This window comes from Cajanus cajan, chromosome 8 (genome assembly GCF_000230855.2).
Source record: "Cajanus cajan strain Asha chromosome 8, NIPB_CcT2T_4, whole genome shotgun sequence".
Classification (NCBI taxonomy): Eukaryota; Viridiplantae; Streptophyta; class Magnoliopsida; order Fabales; family Fabaceae; genus Cajanus; species Cajanus cajan.
Window position 1 is genome coordinate 6,188,231 of NC_138524.1, and position 17,210 is coordinate 6,205,440.

General features: G+C 34.0%; 2 protein-coding genes across 4 annotated transcripts; both read right to left on the minus strand.

Annotated features, from left to right (window-relative positions):
- Positions 1–3,046: 3,046 nt before the first annotated feature.
- PTAC16 (plastid transcriptionally active 16) lies at positions 3,047–7,190 on the minus strand. The gene is made up of 5 exons (XM_083062256.1): positions 6,494–7,190; positions 4,914–5,366; positions 4,722–4,790; positions 4,406–4,464; positions 3,047–3,770 (listed from the first exon to the last, which is right to left on the minus strand). The coding sequence occupies exons 1-5, from the start codon at positions 6,935–6,937 to the stop codon at positions 3,236–3,238; spliced, it is 1,560 nt and encodes a 519-aa protein (XP_082918382.1). The 5' UTR covers positions 6,938–7,190; the 3' UTR covers positions 3,047–3,235.
- Positions 7,191–7,625: 435 nt separating this feature from the next.
- Positions 7,626–15,492, minus strand: LOC109816303 (splicing factor PWI domain-containing protein). Of its 3 annotated transcripts, none has more exons than XR_014428523.1 (15): positions 15,165–15,492; positions 14,878–14,967; positions 14,576–14,698; positions 14,144–14,311; positions 13,948–14,034; positions 13,682–13,809; positions 12,966–13,013; positions 12,816–12,872; positions 11,684–12,589; positions 11,299–11,481; positions 11,057–11,200; positions 10,736–10,930; positions 9,791–10,645; positions 9,475–9,548; positions 7,626–7,981 (listed from the first exon to the last, which is right to left on the minus strand). XR_014428523.1 is itself a non-coding variant. In XM_083062255.1 (13 exons), the coding sequence occupies exons 1-13, from the start codon at positions 15,183–15,185 to the stop codon at positions 10,009–10,011; spliced, it is 2,787 nt and encodes a 928-aa protein (XP_082918381.1). In that variant the 5' UTR covers positions 15,186–15,492; the 3' UTR covers positions 9,787–10,008. The 3 variants fall into 3 exon arrangements, 1 of the variants encoding a protein (XP_082918381.1); XR_014428524.1 differs by lacking the exon at positions 7,626–7,981 and adding an exon at positions 9,038–9,396; XM_083062255.1 differs by lacking the exons at positions 7,626–7,981; positions 9,475–9,548 and having other exon boundaries at positions 9,787–10,645.
- Positions 15,493–17,210: the final 1,718 nt, after the last annotated feature.

Consider the following 17,210-nt stretch of genomic DNA (forward strand, 5'->3'; position numbering starts at 1 on the left):
TGTAAAAGAGATAATATTAATAATATTGTAAAGAAGTTCCTTACAATTATCTCTAAACCACCCTCTATCTGTGTGTGGAAATACAAATTAAACAGGATCAAATAAACCAGTTTAATTTAAGGAAACGTTTTCTATTTTTTTCTTGTTTTTAAATAGTTATAAAAATATCATTTTATTTTTCTTTGATTCTTCATTTTAAAGAGTTGTATTTTTTATGAGAAAAGATTTCTATAAGACAGATCAAAAACAAGATTTTTGCCATTTTAACTATTTATGATAAAAATATATTTGAAAATAGGAAATGCAATGACAAAGAATAAAAAATTAATAATAAACCCTTGATTTTCCTAAAAGAAAATGTAAATATGCTTAAGCGAAATTTTTAAGTGAAACTTATTATCGCACATGAACAATTTATCCGACATCATCTAATTACATGATTAGTTGAAAGCATGTAAGCCTAAAAGCATTAGATTCTTAGACAACAGTCAGAGTACAACCATAAATATTCCGTTAATGGCCAATTATGAAGCTCAACAACAGGAATAAGATATTTACTATTTGCATTGATCCTAGCTAGTAGCCTCTAAGATAATAATTGGATAGGGATATACACCATTGCTAAGTGGCTTACTCCGATATCAAATGCTACAATTTTAGAAAATTCATCATGCCAGAAGTAACGCACTTTGAGAAGGTACGTAATTTATGTATCGTTCTAGTAGAATATCATGTGTATTGTATGTGTATTATTTATATATATATATAACTAATTGAAATAAATACAATTGAATTTTTTATTCATGAAAATCAAAGTTGATATCAATGACTTTAAAGTAACTCACGTACTGCATTTAATCAATTGAACTAAACTTTTTTTATAAATAAATATAAATGTTTAAGTATTAAGAAGAGACGCATTTTAATATAAAATAAAATTTGAAATAAATTGATTTAAAAGTATAAAAAGATAAGATATAAGATAAGAAAAATTAAAATGTAAAATAGAAATTTAAAAAAATAGAAAAGAAAAAGAAATTTAAAAGCATTTAATAATATTAATTATAGAAAATATTAAATTAAATAATGATATATTCACGTTTGTTAACTCAAAAAGAAAGAGATATCTTGAGTTTCAAATTAGGTGAAGTTAAACATACTTTAAAGGGACTACGACCCTCTAATTTGTTTTTTATTTGTAACATATTTAAAAATTACTTTTTATTAATTTAAAAAGGTAATTAAAAAGGTAACTTAAAAATGTAGTTTCACCTAGTGTAACAAGGTTTTAATCGTCTTAAGGTTGACCTAATAAATTGCACTATAATTATAATTGCATGATTTAAATGGACATGAAAAATTATGTGCATTTTTTTTAGAAGTAAAGCACTTTTAAGATCTCACAAATGTCTTGACTTACACGGGCAAATCTCCATCTTTCATGCAACCAGAGTTTTTGTCATATTTAAATTTGCCCCTTCTCAAATCCGAATTGTGATTTGAAACAAGTATGATTTACAAACACTCAAATTATCAATAAAGCAAGTGGTGAAAGATTTTTTACACTTGGCAAGTAGATCAAATTTCCTGTAATAATTTAAGATATCGTTCTCCTGGATTTGGAAATATTATGTAATTTTCTTCCTAGTTTAATTTGTATAAACATCCATATACAAATATATTGAGCAAATATGTAAATAAGATAAATTGTAAATCAGATGTTTAACACTATTGATTCAAGAAATTATTCTTATGCAAGAAATTTGGGGTTAAATGTACTTTTACAACACTTATGTTTTCCGATGAATCTTCTATATGAATTCAAGTTTTTATATTCCCACATTCATATAGTTACTTAAACTAATTCCTCAAACTTGAATCTCTAAGGATTAAACCTTGAAACATGATTCTTAAATGATCCAAATTAAATCTTTACATTAAGCATAAGGATGTAAATGGCTAACAAATCTAAATCTATTCCTAGCACAAGTCATTATTAGGTTAAATGATTCAAACTAAGTTTAGAAAATGTTTTCCAACAAGATTCAAAATTATAGATCAAAAGATGAGTGATCAAATCAGCTTACGCATTAAGATCAGAATCACAATACAAATATGATAATATATATATATATACATCTATATATACATCTATATATATATATATATATATATATATATATATATATATGTATGTATGTATGTATGTATGATTCAAAGGATTACACATGGTAGTTACATTCAAACCCAATCTAAGAGATGTCAGTCACTCATGCTAAGGGCTCTAACTGGTACAAAGATGAAGAAGAAAAAACCCTTATTCCCAAAGGATCTCAACCTTCCAAAACCTCCTTCAAAGCTCATTTCTTTCTCCTAGATTTTTTCTCTCTAGCTCACATTTTTCATCCCCCTTCTTTCTCTCTCTTTGTTTGTTATTTATATGATCTTTAAAAACAAGAAAAAGTTGAAAATTTTAACTCCACTACTGCAACCATGGATCATCACTACAGTGGTGAAAAGTCCTTTATAGTGAAGAAAGCTCCTACAATTTGGGTGTTGATTGAGCGTTACAATGTTGAGATTCCTAATTTTTTGCTTCTTCCAGATTTTTCACCACTATGACCGCAAACTAGCGTTATAACCATGATTCTATGACTTGTTCATTCTTTCTCCATTCTTCACAGTTGCAACCATGAGTAAGCATTATAGTCATAGATCTCTGACTTTGTTATTTTTCTTACACAAACAAGAGAAAACTTTAATTAAAAATTCACCACACACTATTTAACATTTTCCTTTTAATTACTACTAAAATTAAAGAAAATTATAATAAATATATACAATAACTTAAAAAAAAATACTAAATATATAATAGAATCACATATTCCAATCACTCCTTAGTAAGGCAAGACCATGGCCTAAGCCCTAAGACATTATTAATTATTAGCAAGATGTACTCACATGATACCAAATTAGTGTACATAAAAGTCAACAACTTTCACCTTACAATCATCAAATTTATAAGAATTAACGAGAGCAGAGAAGATAAGGGAAAACCCTTTTATTGTTTTCCCCCGAAAACAGGGTTCTGAACCAGTACAATACAACTAAATAAATATCCTGCTTCAAAACATAGAACTTTACAAGACCATACACATGCAACCAAATTATCTACGGTAACACAGACTCAAGCAACATAGTTTTATGCCGTGCAAGATAAGATGCTCCGCCTCCACTAGTCATCATCAACATAGATAGTCTCTTGCTTGAACAGGCCACCAAATACATTCCTCACTTCCTTTGCTGTCTCTGCCTGCTTTGGTTTTTCCTCCTTTGGTTTACTAGCAGCCCTTCTCGGAGTTGCTTGCTTAACCACTGCTTTGTTGGGGGCCAGATTCCGAGCCTTGGCCTGTCCCCTTACAGTGGCTAGCTGCACCTTTGGTTTCTCTTCCTCACCATCAGGTTTTTGGATTGAAGTGGTAATCTGTGTGCTCAACTTTTCCCAGGAAAACCCTGCACCAAAACCCTTTGCCTTGTTCAAAAGGGTTTCCACTGAAGCCCCAGCTGCATCTGCCTTCTCTTGGGCCTCTTGAGCTAAACTAGCAGCCAGTGCTTCTTGCTGGGAAAGCTTTTTCACCTCTTCTTCCAGCTTCTTTGCTGAATCAGCAGCTTCACGGGCCTTCTCAGCAGCCACTCTTGCCTCTTCCTCTGCCTTTGCTTTTACCTGCATTTCAGCATAGGCTTTCCTTCTTCCATCCTCAGGAATAGTGCTGTAAGAAGAAAGTTGCATAAATCAGATAGAATAGGAACACATACTAATCCTCCTCAAAGGAAAGCAACTTAAAAATCTTTGTTCTATTTTCTGTGTTTGGACGAGATACTCTTTTGGTATTGATCACATGTATTCTTTGCGGGAGGCAATTCTACTTAAGTGGGATAGAACTTTTATGACAATTAGGTTTTTCCTCCGTGTATTTAACATAGTTGCATATTCAAAATTCGAATTCGAGATATTGGTTAAGCTGAAATAACCCATTACCAGTTGATGGATAAGTGTTTCTAAAATTGATTTTGCAAAATTGTTTATGGTTAATTTTAAAGTAAAATGATTTATGTTTAAGTATTTTTATTCTAAACATGACTTTCAAATAAAACTCAACAAAAATATATATATATATATATATATATATATATAATGTTAGAGTTAGTTAGAGTTAGTTAAAGTTGTTTCAGTTGAAAATCAATTCTGGGCTCAATTCTTTAACTTAAAACATATGAACATTTATTTAAAATCACATTAATCGATAATTTAACGTGATTTTTTTGTTTTGATGATTCAAACATGAAACCAAACATGCATGCTGTAATGAAAAAGAGAAACGACAAGCTATATCAGCTGATTTACTTGAAAAGTTCATCTACACGCTTCAAGGGAGCATTGGGATCCGAGTACACTTTCACAACCTATTAGACAGAAAAATGTATTGATCAACAGAATGCTTCGATCTTTATAACTTGTCAAATATAAAAATCCAAAATGTTCTGTTATTATATGATTTCTATATTTTCAAATTTACTATTCCATTCGATGCCAAAGTATTAACATGATTAATTAATCAGAAGATTTTACTGTGGAGGATATAACAGTATTCATTCAAATGTATATCTCAATTAGATATAACAAACACTAGATGCATAATCCAGCTAATGTAAAAGAATACCTTGTTTTCTGCTACCTCAGTGTTGGAAAAGACATCGGCAACCAACGATGCAATCTTGGACTTGGCTACCTATAACAACCATCATTTTCTAAAAAACTATTACCTACATACAAGTATGGAGATAAGAATGTAACAAAGGGAGGGGAAAAGAGATACAATATCGATCAGATATTATCGCATACATTACATTACTTTATAGTCGTTTGCACTGGCGCTTCCTTCGCCTAAGACGACAACATTGTAGGAACTCTCGGGTGTGAAATCATCGGTCAAACTTGTCCTGATGAAGGTGTATTTGACGTCCGTTTCAATGACCTTCTGCAAGAACTCTTGAATGGTCAACGGTTGAGACCGGGAGAAGAGGTTGTTGAAGAAGGAGGAGAGGCCATCGAGTACGTTGTAGGTAGAGGCTCCGGCGGTGGTCTCGTCGTAGATGACTGCCACGTGGCCTACTCCTGCGAGCTGTGCGGCCTGAACCACTTGCAAGGCGTCTGATGTGGACACCTCTGCGGTTGGACCATTCTCTGTGGGACCAATGGTCACAACCACCTTGCTGGCGTTGCCTATTGCTTTGGCTATTGAGTCTGCATTCTCAAAACTTGACTGCACAGCGTTCAGACGCTTTGCTTGTTCATTTGATATTATCTGCGTTGCTCATCATGCATTAGTATCTCCAAATGGAATACACTGCCAAATACAGATTTTATACAACACAAATACTAGCTGACACCTTTCTATATTATACACGTCAGTCATATTCTTTATATTTTTTTTCTTCTTTTTATTGCATCATATCATACTTATATTTTTCTCTCTTTTATAGAGTTGTGAAAAAATGAACCGAGTCGAACTCATTCAACACTGACCCAACTAATAAAAAATTAATTTATTTTGAGAAAAATATTGACATGAACTATTTTTTAAAATTGATTTAGTAAACCATTCCACTTTTATATAACGTTTTAGTTTAAATTGATTTGATTTGATTTTATAAAAAAAAAAAAATTGATTCCGAGAATAAAGTCCATAATTAAAATGCATCAAACAAATTTATTTTGAAAAAACTCAATCCATTTTCAAACAAATCGACTCATTTTTAAAAAAAATTCTATTAACCTGTTTTATAAAATAGATTCATTCGATTCGATTGTTTAAAAAGTGCAAACTATGAACAATCCTACTCTTTTAACTCTCATTCTCTCTTTAGGTGTTAATTAGAGATTGGTATCACCAATATTTTTTCTTTCATATAAGTTCAATTGATGCTCCCATTCATTGCTCTATATTATTGGTGATTTCTCCGGCATGCTCAGTGAATTAGTACACTTTGTTGCCACATCAGATATTATTAATTAGTCTTAATATCATTTCAAACTTGTACTTCAGTCGTAGGGTCTTATTTGCATAGTTTTTTTACATGGTATAGATCAATTTTGTGGTTCCACTGACACTAGAATTTGTAATGCGATATTATATCATACGGAATCGCACTCTGGTTAAAGTGCTTGAAATAGCAATTTTATATTACCATTATATTTAAGTAACGAGAATACATACAAGTCATAATTTCATAACTATGTCCTTTTTGATTGTGATTTGTGTAATAGCCAAGTTGATCATATTCTTAAATATGATTAAAGCAAATATAAAATTTGAAAGAAAAAAGTTGAATTTAAAGGGGAGCGGCAAGAGTGAGTTGTGTAGTTTGGTGAGTGAGGGGGGAGAGAATGAGAAATTGAAGAGAGGGGGAAGTTATTGATGAGTGTGTTTACCTTGTATTGAGCAGCAAGACGAGCGAGTTCTTGTGCAGAAGCAAGTTCGGGGACTCCAGCACGTACACTAAAACCTTCCCTAAGCAGCGTTTGTGCAATGCGAATACCAGCTTGGCCTGATGCGCCAGCGACAAAGACGGTGGAAGGGTCCTTGCGCCTTGGGTTTCCAAATGAAAAGCCTGGCGAAGAAGAAGTGTTGTTGGTTGGAACAGGGATCAAGGAAGTTACGTCGGGTAACTTTCCCAAGTTCAAACGAAAGGGGTTGGAATTGGATGAGGTGTCTCCTTCTTCAGGAGAAGAATCGTCTTTGGGTTTGCCTAGCCCAAATGATGGGAATGATCCAGACTTCTTAGCAAACACTCTCACCCTTGGATTACGGAGGCTCAACCTTGAATGAGGCGTCGTGGCTAAGAGAGATGAATTTGATGTAAGAGTGGGAGCCATGGATGGATTTCCAAGCTCACCCTCGACTTCAACAGGACTGGCTCACTATCACTGCCTTAGCCTCTCAACCATTATTTTTCTTTGCTCTTTCTGCCAATTATCTGAATGGAAGAGGTAACCAGAATCTAGCCAATTGCTTCCAGCCACGTTGACACACTATCCATTAGGCAAATATCCAACACCAAGCGTTCACATACCACAGAAAATGACGTTCCCCTCTAGCTATGTTTTCATCCGTCAATTAGTGTGCTAACTTCGCAAAAAAATAATGCACTAAAATTTTAGGTTAAGGGTACAGTACCCCAATATAAGGTAGGAAATACTTTCAAATTCAAACACTCAATTACGACTAGCATTTACCTCGCCTGAAAAAAAGTTTCCGAATTTGCTTGTTGGTTGTTCTTGTGTGGGCCATTAACATAATACAGTCACGTAAATATAGATAAATACAAATAAGTATATACTGTATATCGTTAGTTTTTAACATAGTATACTTAATACTCGCGTCTATTACCCTTCGTAGACTATATTAAAAGCTTAAAAAAAGATTCAAATTAAAGTTCAATAATAACTAGTCCTAGACAGATAAAAGTATAAAACTAAACTAAAAGTGGGAGCAGAGAAAGTTAATTATGCTTCAAGTGATTACTGATTAGCATAACAAATTTTATTTAAACACGATGGTAAATTCCATCTAATCACTTACAGTTTTTTTATTGCTTAACTGTTTAATGCATAATAGAGAAGTGATGTGAGTCTAGGCGACTAGGCGCGGTACATGAGCTGCGTACTTGCAAGATTTAGATGAGATAGGTAAAATGTTAATTTAAAAGTGTTATGTTTCAGTAAAAATAAAAATAAAAAAACAATGTTATGCTGAACCTTGACTGTTTCATGAGCAATTTAAATAATTGGGACCATCGTTCAAGGCGAGAATAGTAGCAGTATGTTTTTACTGTCGTTTGGATGGAGTCCAGAGTCCAGACCAGGTGAAATCGCATGACTTTTATAGCGCAACTGCCCAAGGATCTCGTTCGATAAACCCTAGACCCAGAAAATATAGTGAAAAGTATACAACTTTATTAAATAAAACTTTATATCATAAAATTTACAATAAAACTAAACAAAGCAGTTAATACAGGTTCATGAAAAATGAAAAAAAAAAGTTTAATTTTATTAGCTCAAAGAAATTTCATATAAATTCCAAACACAATGCCAATTGAAATGTTATACCGAAAGGCATAGACTCCTATTTTCCTCGCTTCCTCTGCTCTCACTTTCTGAAATAATAACTCCAACATAATGAATATGTACCCACGGTTTAGAAGAAAAAAAATTTAAATAATAACTATATTATTTTAAATTTAAAAAATGTTTAAAAACTCGAGTTAAGATTATTTGGACTTTTCATAAAAACCAATTCAAAAAAAAAAACTGGTTCCAATTTTTGTAGGTACTCATCCAAACTTTAAAAAAATATAAATCAAATATAAAAAAATAATACATATTATTTTGAAATTTTTAAATAACTTGTGGAAGAAAAAAAACCATAATTGACTTTTCTTAAAAATAAAATTATCTTTCATTAATTTATCAAAAATATTTAAAAATCACTTTATATATGTTGAAACACTAAAAGTTAAACATTACCAATCACCTGAATGCACGACTAATCAAAAACATTATGTACAGTGCAATGCTACGAAACAAAAAGGACACGTTATAATAATTCCTCAATATACATTTTCATAAATTATTTCAGATGTCACTTAAAAATAATACTCTAATTAGTTCTTTTATATTCCTTTTTTTAAGACTTGTATAATCATTTTTCAAATTATTTTTTTATATTTTTATTAAAAAATCTCTGAAAAGAAAATGGCCCACAGAAAACGTTTTCACAACAATCTACAAAAAGTTAATTTATATTATTTAAATTTCATTAAGGAAGCCAGTAGCCACGCCTTCAATTTTAAAAAATTACCATATTTCATACTCGGCGAGTATCGATAGTATACTACTCAAGCAGCACAAGAAACAACCCTCTGAATTTCTATGGACAAACAAGCCTTGAAGTTTCTCATTAGCACAGAAAGGACGGAAATAAAGGTATTTGCATTGCAACTAAGGAAAATTGGAAACAAGCATTTCTTTGAATGCAACAAACAACCACACTCTGCATGAACTTAACATTGCCACGAAGCAGGGAAATTAAAATTAATTGCTCTACACGAAGCAACCACAATAAACCTCACTAAAGCAGAATGCTTGAAAAAAAAATCGCCAAACTCTTGCACACAATCAAAGTAGGCACCCCAACAACACATTTGTACAAAGCATACAGCTACATCAACCTTGTAGGACCCAAAAATACATGGAGAATTCCAGGAAACACAGCCCAGGAACAACTACTAATATGCAAAGTTAGTTTTGAAAAATATACAGCGAGGAAGAACCACCTATGCACCATACAACAGATTACTTATGAAGCTCTTCTAGAACCAAAAAAAAAATGCCAAAAGAATGAAAAACTTCACCTGAATTGAGGTTCAAAATATAGATCTGCACATGGTCTTCTCACCAGGTCATCTAGAGTTGACATAAAATTCATCTACCAATTGACCAGAAAGCTAATTTAGTATAAACCTCATTAATAATATTACCAAGACCTTCAGGATTAATCTGGTCTAAAGAAACTAGTCAACATTACCAACCACATCAAAGCCACAGGGAAAAATAACAAAACAATCGAGAAACCACAAACCAAGATAGCAGAAAAAATATAAAGAGACAGAACCAAGATGCACCACCCAGAAAACATGAAATTCCCAACGAAGGGGAGACAAATATTACCAGTAAAAACAGGGCAATGTCTGCAAAGAGTTGTACTCAACAGATTTGCTCAGAAAGCTTTATCCCTTTCCGCTGCCAGCATTAAAGATAGATAACATCAAACATTTACCCAAAAATAATGAACATAACATTTATAAAGCCTAGTTTCTTAAACAAACTAAGATATTTCTCAAGAAGTTTTTAAAGCATAAAATGACTTAAACTCGAAAGTGATGCATTTAGTTATTCATGCCCCTCTTTGCTTTGAGGGATTCAAGAGCCTTGTTCCGTAATTCAATCTCAAGCTTCTTTTGCTCAGATGGTGTCTCTTCACTATCACTGTGATGATAATCCATTCGTTCAGCTTCCTCATCATCTGAAATATAGTCTGTTTTACTCTTCATTTTCAGCTTCTCTGCACGCCGTTCTTCCCTTCTGCGACGCCTCTCCTCACGTCTTCGACGCTTCTCCTCCTTCCGCAGCTTCTTCTCCTCTTTTTTCCTCTTCTTAGCTTCTTTCCTGTCCTCTAACTCAGAATCATAACTATAATCTCCGTCGGAAGACGCATACTTTTTCTCAGACCTTTTATGCTTTCTCCTATCCTTTCCCTCCCGTCTATGCTTACCACTCTCCTCAGAAACAGAATCATATGAAGCACTCTGATTGGCACGATCATTTTTTCCAACTAGATCTTGAGTGGCTTCAGATTTGTGGTGCCGGTCACTACTTTTGGCAAAATGGGATTGGTCCTTGTCATCTGATTTCTTAATATCTACAGCATAGGATTCATGAGGCTTCTCCCGGGAAAAAGTTTCTTTGTCCGCTGATGTCTTCTGTTGAGCAGGAAATTCACTGCCCTTTCCAGAAGATTTATCACTGCCAACAGAGTTAACTATTATCAGATATTTATGCAGTGTACAGGCACTCAAATTAGTTAGGACAGCTGCAGTATGCCAAACATATTACCGTTTTATATCCCGGCCTGTCTTTCTCCCATCATTATTATCATAATGACGATATTCAGAAGTTGGATGAGCTGCCACCTTTTCAGGAGAAAACTCATCCTCATGACGATATTTTGCAGGTGAACCTTTCCGCATACTAACCGGGGAATGTTTTGATATCTTTTGTGATGAATTCATTTTAGGATCTCTGCTTTCTCTGTCAAATATATAAAGAGAATGAGAAAAAGGAGCAAGCGAAATAATAAATAATTTATAATACTAACTTATATTCTTAAAAAAAAGCAAACCAAATAACTGAAAGTAATCCAATTCAACATCAAACCTGGAATAGTATGTTTCTTCTGCTTCGGCTCTTGTCTCTGGGCTGTCAATGCTAGGTTTATGGGTTCTTTGTTTCTTCAGAGGACTCAAGCTTCTTTCATTGGTCAATTTTTCCCTTCTTTGCTTCACAGGGCTCTCATGAGGACTAAACATTTCAAAACCAAATAATAGATGTGCATGAACATTCAAAATCTGAGCAATGATGAGAAGATAAGAATGTAGCACGAAGTCAAGAACAACTACCTTCTCCCTTCACTGCTGGTCTCACTCCTTGCTTCTGGAGATACAGATCGAATTCGAGACTTCTCAGGTGTGGACATTGAATCTTTTGAATTATAGTGAGAAGCTCTGCCACCTTTATCTCTTCGTATAGGCCCTAAAGGACTAGAGGGTTGATTTGCCTCAGATGACAATCTTTCTTGGGTTCTGCAACATATGTATCCCCGAAGATTTTATAAATTTACTTTCAAGAACAAACATGATTGAAACCATTGCTACAAAATTTTGCAGTTCCAAACAGAGTGTAGAGTACAAACATTAAGCTTCACTATTATCACAAATAAATTTATGCACCCCCAAGACAAAACACAATAATATTATTCAAGCATTTTCTTGAGTGCCACTATACCTGACTCTCCCCATAGAAGACTGCAAAGGACTTTTTTGGTGTCTTGGGGAATCTTTTCTAATCGGAGATGGAGATACACGCCGTACAGGAGACTGAGAACTCCAATCATCTCGAGGAGACCTTTGTGGGGAGATACTAGGAGATCTTCTCTTACCAGAAATAGGAGACCTACGTCGCAATGGAGATGGAGAGTGTGGAGGAGTTCTACTACCATACCTTCGTCGTATAGGGGAGGGGGACTGCATAGGGGAGTCTGATCTATGTCGTACATTGGTTGGTGGTATTCGACGCCCTGGTGAAGGTGACCTATGCCGAGTGACAGGAGATCTTCTTCGTCTAGGTGAAAGCAACCTCCGTCGTCCAATAGGTGAAGGTGATCTATGTCGATGCCCAAGAGAAGGTGATCTACGCCGGCGTACTGGAGAAGGTGATCTACGTCGTCGCACTGGAGAAGGTGATCTACGTCGTCGCACTGGAGAAGGTGATCTACGTCGTCGCACTGGAGAAGGTGATCCTCGCCGCCTCACAGGAGAAGGTGATCCTCGCCGCCTCACAGGAGAAGGTGATCCTCGCCGCCTCACTGGAGAAGGTGATCCACGTCGCCTCACTGGAGAAGGTGATCTACGTCGCCTCACTGGAGAAGGTGATCTACGTCGACGGAAAGAAGGCGAACTTCGATGGAATGGAGAATGCATTCTACGTCGTACAGGAGAAGGAGATCTGTAACTTGAGCGGGATCTAGATCTTCTCCTTGAATAAGGCAATCTCCTATGAGGAGAACGACGTGGTGAATGCCTGTGAGGAGAAACAGATCGTCGTCGTGGAGATCGGCGAATCCTTTCAGAAGAAGGAGAGCGTCCTCGAGCCTCTGTAGACCTGGATACACTCCTTGACTTGTGTCTACCACTAAACAACATACACCCATTAATACAAAATGACAAATCCAAATTAAAATTAAATGCATAGTATTATAGTTATTAGAAGACTAGATAGGTGGGGAACAAAATGAAGATCCAACAACTGGCCAAGTTGCATATTTAATTATGCACCAAATTTGGATAAACGAATGGGAAAAGGCACAAAAATGAATCAAGTCAAAAAGGAAATTAAGTTAGCAAATATACAAGCATACCCTGAATAACTTCGAGAATTTGAAAATGATTTGCTCATTGACCTTGAAGGTGAACCTCTGCAACAGATAGCAAACACATTTTTCAGTCATCCAAATCCAACTCAAAATAAAGATGAAAAATATAATTAGAATTTAGTTTTTAAGTGTTACCGGTGAGGTGAAGCAGAAACTGCAGGTGAATGTGGGGACCTAGAATGCCTATAATAGAGTAACAACAAATTAGTACTCAAGATCTCAATTGCAAAGTTTCAAAGAGCCAAGTCCGTCAAGGTTCTCTCTAGTCATAAAATACTTAAATAACAGCTAAAACTAATTGGGGGGGAAAGTTGAAATGAAATGTGTATGTCATGATTGACAACACTTGAGAAAAATTGAAGATGTAATTCCAACCACATATAATATAATGTTCAAATATCACATCAATAATTAACATTGAATTCAAATGACTTCTTAAAGCTGAAAGTTTCAACAATTTAATGTAATTCTCATTGAGATTTTTAAGTAATATAGGCAATTTTATGGTTGTCAATTGGCATGGTAAAATATGAGCACTAGTAGGATATAGCTTTGGATTCAAGAATGATTTTTAAGTTTGTTAACTTGTTAATCCAGCTTATTCTACAAATAGATCTCTTGTGGATAAAGTGAGTTACACGGTATATTTTCACCCTGGCAGGTCATCAGCTAGAACTATGACTAACCTCTTCCACCATATATAAACATAACTTAATAATCCACCCATTGTAAGAAACTAAAACAATTTTAGTTTATATTCTGGTATTCTGAAGCTTGACCCACGGGGAAACCATTAAAAAAGACAAATAACATCACATGTAATTATTAAAAAACGAATGAATCCATTTCACCTGCTCCTTGCTCTAACACCATTCCTCTTGTCAGTTTCCTTCCCGTCACGATCATAGAAACCAGAATCCCTGAGCCTCAAGGTTGGGTCTGATGCTGTATCATTATCCTTGGAATCAAATCCACCGTCCTACAGTAGTTTGAGGTAAAGGACATGAACCCAAATAATTGCAGAAGCTAGCTGAACGTCATAGAAACACAAATGAAAGTTAAAACCAAAATCTCGGCTCTATAAAATGTGACTCCAGCATGTACAGAGTAGTATTACCAGTTTCTTCAGCCTCTCTTCCATGAGCTCTCTACCTTCCTTATCTTTTTTCCTCTGAACTTCACTTGTTATCCGATCATTTTCGGCCTAAAACATCCAGAAGACAAAACTTCTGTCAGAAACCCCCTAAAAGTAAAGAGAAAAGGTATTTTGAGAATTTAGATCCAACAAATGGCATATCAAGAGTCAAGAGCACCTTCTTCTTCAGGAGTTCTTCTTCCTTGGCATCCAAGAACTGCTGAGGAACACCACTGGCATTTTTTTGTGCACTGAGAAGAAGTGTCCAGAGCTCTTTCATGAACTTTCCAGTATTTTTTTCCATAAATCCAGTAATTTGTATTTGAACTTCTTTCCCATTCACTTCCTGCATCAAAACGAATAGAATGTGACCAAATGGTGAAAAAATTAAAGTATAGATATATCAAAAATCAAAAAGTTGGTGATAAAGCAATGAAAATAGCCAAAAATGCATGAATGCATATACATCAACAATAGTTTAGTTTAAGGAGGAGTAAGACTGCACAATCACAACCTAAAAGCAAATAGATGTTAGATAAAATAAATATAATATAATTTCAACAAATACACACTAGGAGGAAAAATGACAATATTAAAAACAGTAAATTACCTTTGCATCCAGAAGACTGTGTATGAAGTTAATAAGCACTTCATCTTCGAATCCAAGAAGTTCAGTTACCCTTCGGGTGATCCAAGGCTTAATTACTTCCATATTCACCTTCGTCATGTCCACCTAAACCATATTACAAGCATATCTGAATTTGTTACAGAAAGTGGCAGACAGAAAGGCAATGAGTACAAATTTTATTTATCAAGCTCATATAAACGATAATCCTCGTCGCTCCAAACAGCAAAAGCACTTCGAAAAACCCTAACAAAATCTACAGATCAAAGTTAACCAAGGAAACAGACCAGATGCTCCAATTCCGGTGCAAACTTCTGCGATTTCATCAGCTTCGCTTGCTTGTTCGAAAACCGAGTGTCCTGATCCGCGGATGTGCCCTATATACGAAATTCAACATGTACAGTCCACAAGCTAAGTAACACGCTACAATTACGATAACAAAACAATACAAGGACGAGCGAAACAAGTAAAAAATGGAACACAGAAGATCTGAGAAATGTTGAGATAAGTTAGGTCCGATTCAATTGAACAGGAGAAAGAGTAATTGCAAGTTCAACGGTGGCGAAATACTAACTCGAAAGAAACCGCCCGACATCTTCTGATGCCAATGTTACCGAACGGAGAGAAGAGTGTGTGGCGGAGATTGCGAACGAGAATCTACGCGCAGAGAAAGGTGGATTCGGAGCAGCACTTAGGTTGAACCTGTGGCATGCGCCGATAAACAAGGGGATAGAAGATGGATGGGTTCTGATGCTGAACACTGGTGGAAAAGAGAAGAGAAGAGAACCGAAGCTCCAGGGATGAAGCGCAGACTAGATATACTGGTTTGCGTTTTCAGAACCTACTCGAAGCGTGCCCTAATTGAACTGACCCGATTACTGAATCCATCCCTCGTATTGAAATTACAACGCTGCCCATCGGTGAGTCTTGCCCTTGTGTTTGATTTTTATTTGGATGGAAATAAATAGACAAAGGCGAAACTCTTTCCACACAAAATTACATTAATTATATTTTATTTAATATAAATTAAAATAAAATAATTATTATATAAATTTCAAGTAAATCTTTTAATAAATTAAATTAAATTTTTATAAATTTAAAAATGAGATAAATACGTGATAGATAATTATATATTTATTTTTATATTTAATTTAACAAATCAAATATTATTGATACTCATACATGTATTTAATCAAATCAAGTGTTTTTTTGTTAAAATTAAGATGAGTTTATATATTATCCACAAGTACAAGTTTATTTGTCATTCCTTATTGCGAGTGACTTTGATACATGTTGAATAAGAGAACTATTTAATTTTTGAGCTAAGTTTTCATCTTATAACTTAATTGATAGATAAAGAATAATACAATAAAATAAATTGTTTCCCTTTTACTCTAATATATTTTTTGATCAATTAAAGCATAGTCAAAATATGTATATTTGTGTTTCTCTTTAAGTGAATTCACTTTATTATCCACCCAATTCCTACTTTTAGGTCATAGACAAGGATGTCAGTTTCTTCTTTCATACTATTTTTGGTAGAGTTTAAATCTACAAATTAAGTACAAATAATTTTTTAAGTAAAACTTCGAATCCTCCAAAAATCGTGTGAATTTTTTTTATTTGAACTAACAACCTATTATTTTTTAACTTTAGGGTGTGAGAAATGTTAAAGTTTACATTTTGTATGTGATCAAAACTACAAGCATAGCATAAATAATTAAAAAGATTAAGTTTCAAGAAAAAAAATAATGAAAAAGTAATTTGCACAAACGTAAATAAGTTAAGAGTTTGAAAAATAAATTAAGATTAAGAAGTAAGAAGATCAGGTTTGAGAAGAGCAAGTAAGAAAAAAAAGATTTCAAATAAATGTAAAACATTGAAATTGAAATGATAGTTGAAAATATTATTTTTTGTCAACTAAAAGTTATAATATATATATATATATATATATATATAATCATATTATATCCAAATATATGACATACCGTTTAGCAGGTTATTAAGCAACAAGTAATTGACAAAACAATGTCCTATGAGTCTTCCATGTTATTACTTTATATTCATCACAAGTTAATAAAAATATTACGTAACCATATTTACTCCAAAGATTGCAATAGGTGCATCGTTACCCTAACATGTCATATTAAATGTTGACTCCCACCAAAAAAGTCATAACATATTGTTGTTGGCATCCAAAAGTTATCCATGCAACTTTATCATCATTAGATTAGTGTCCCTCAATCATGCAACATTGTATTCCATTTAAATGATCATTGATACTTACATGCACATCACCGTTTTCCTACATCATTTCCACTATGTGGTTTATTTGTCCACAATACATGCAATTTTGTTTGCATTCCATCAAGTGAACAAGTAACAAAAGGTAGGATCATATGCCTTTAACCATAACCAACAGTGAAAAAAAAGCTCATGTGTAATTTCTTTTGGATTCACACACTTGTTTTGGAGGACACGTTCATTTCCTCTATTCCATATTGTCCATATTATGAAACAATAAACAAATCTCCACCAAATGTGTGCAATGTTGTTTCTTCGTAACATAATGTGTTGCAAAAAATGTGCCTTTGCAAATGTAAGGGAAATAAATCGAATA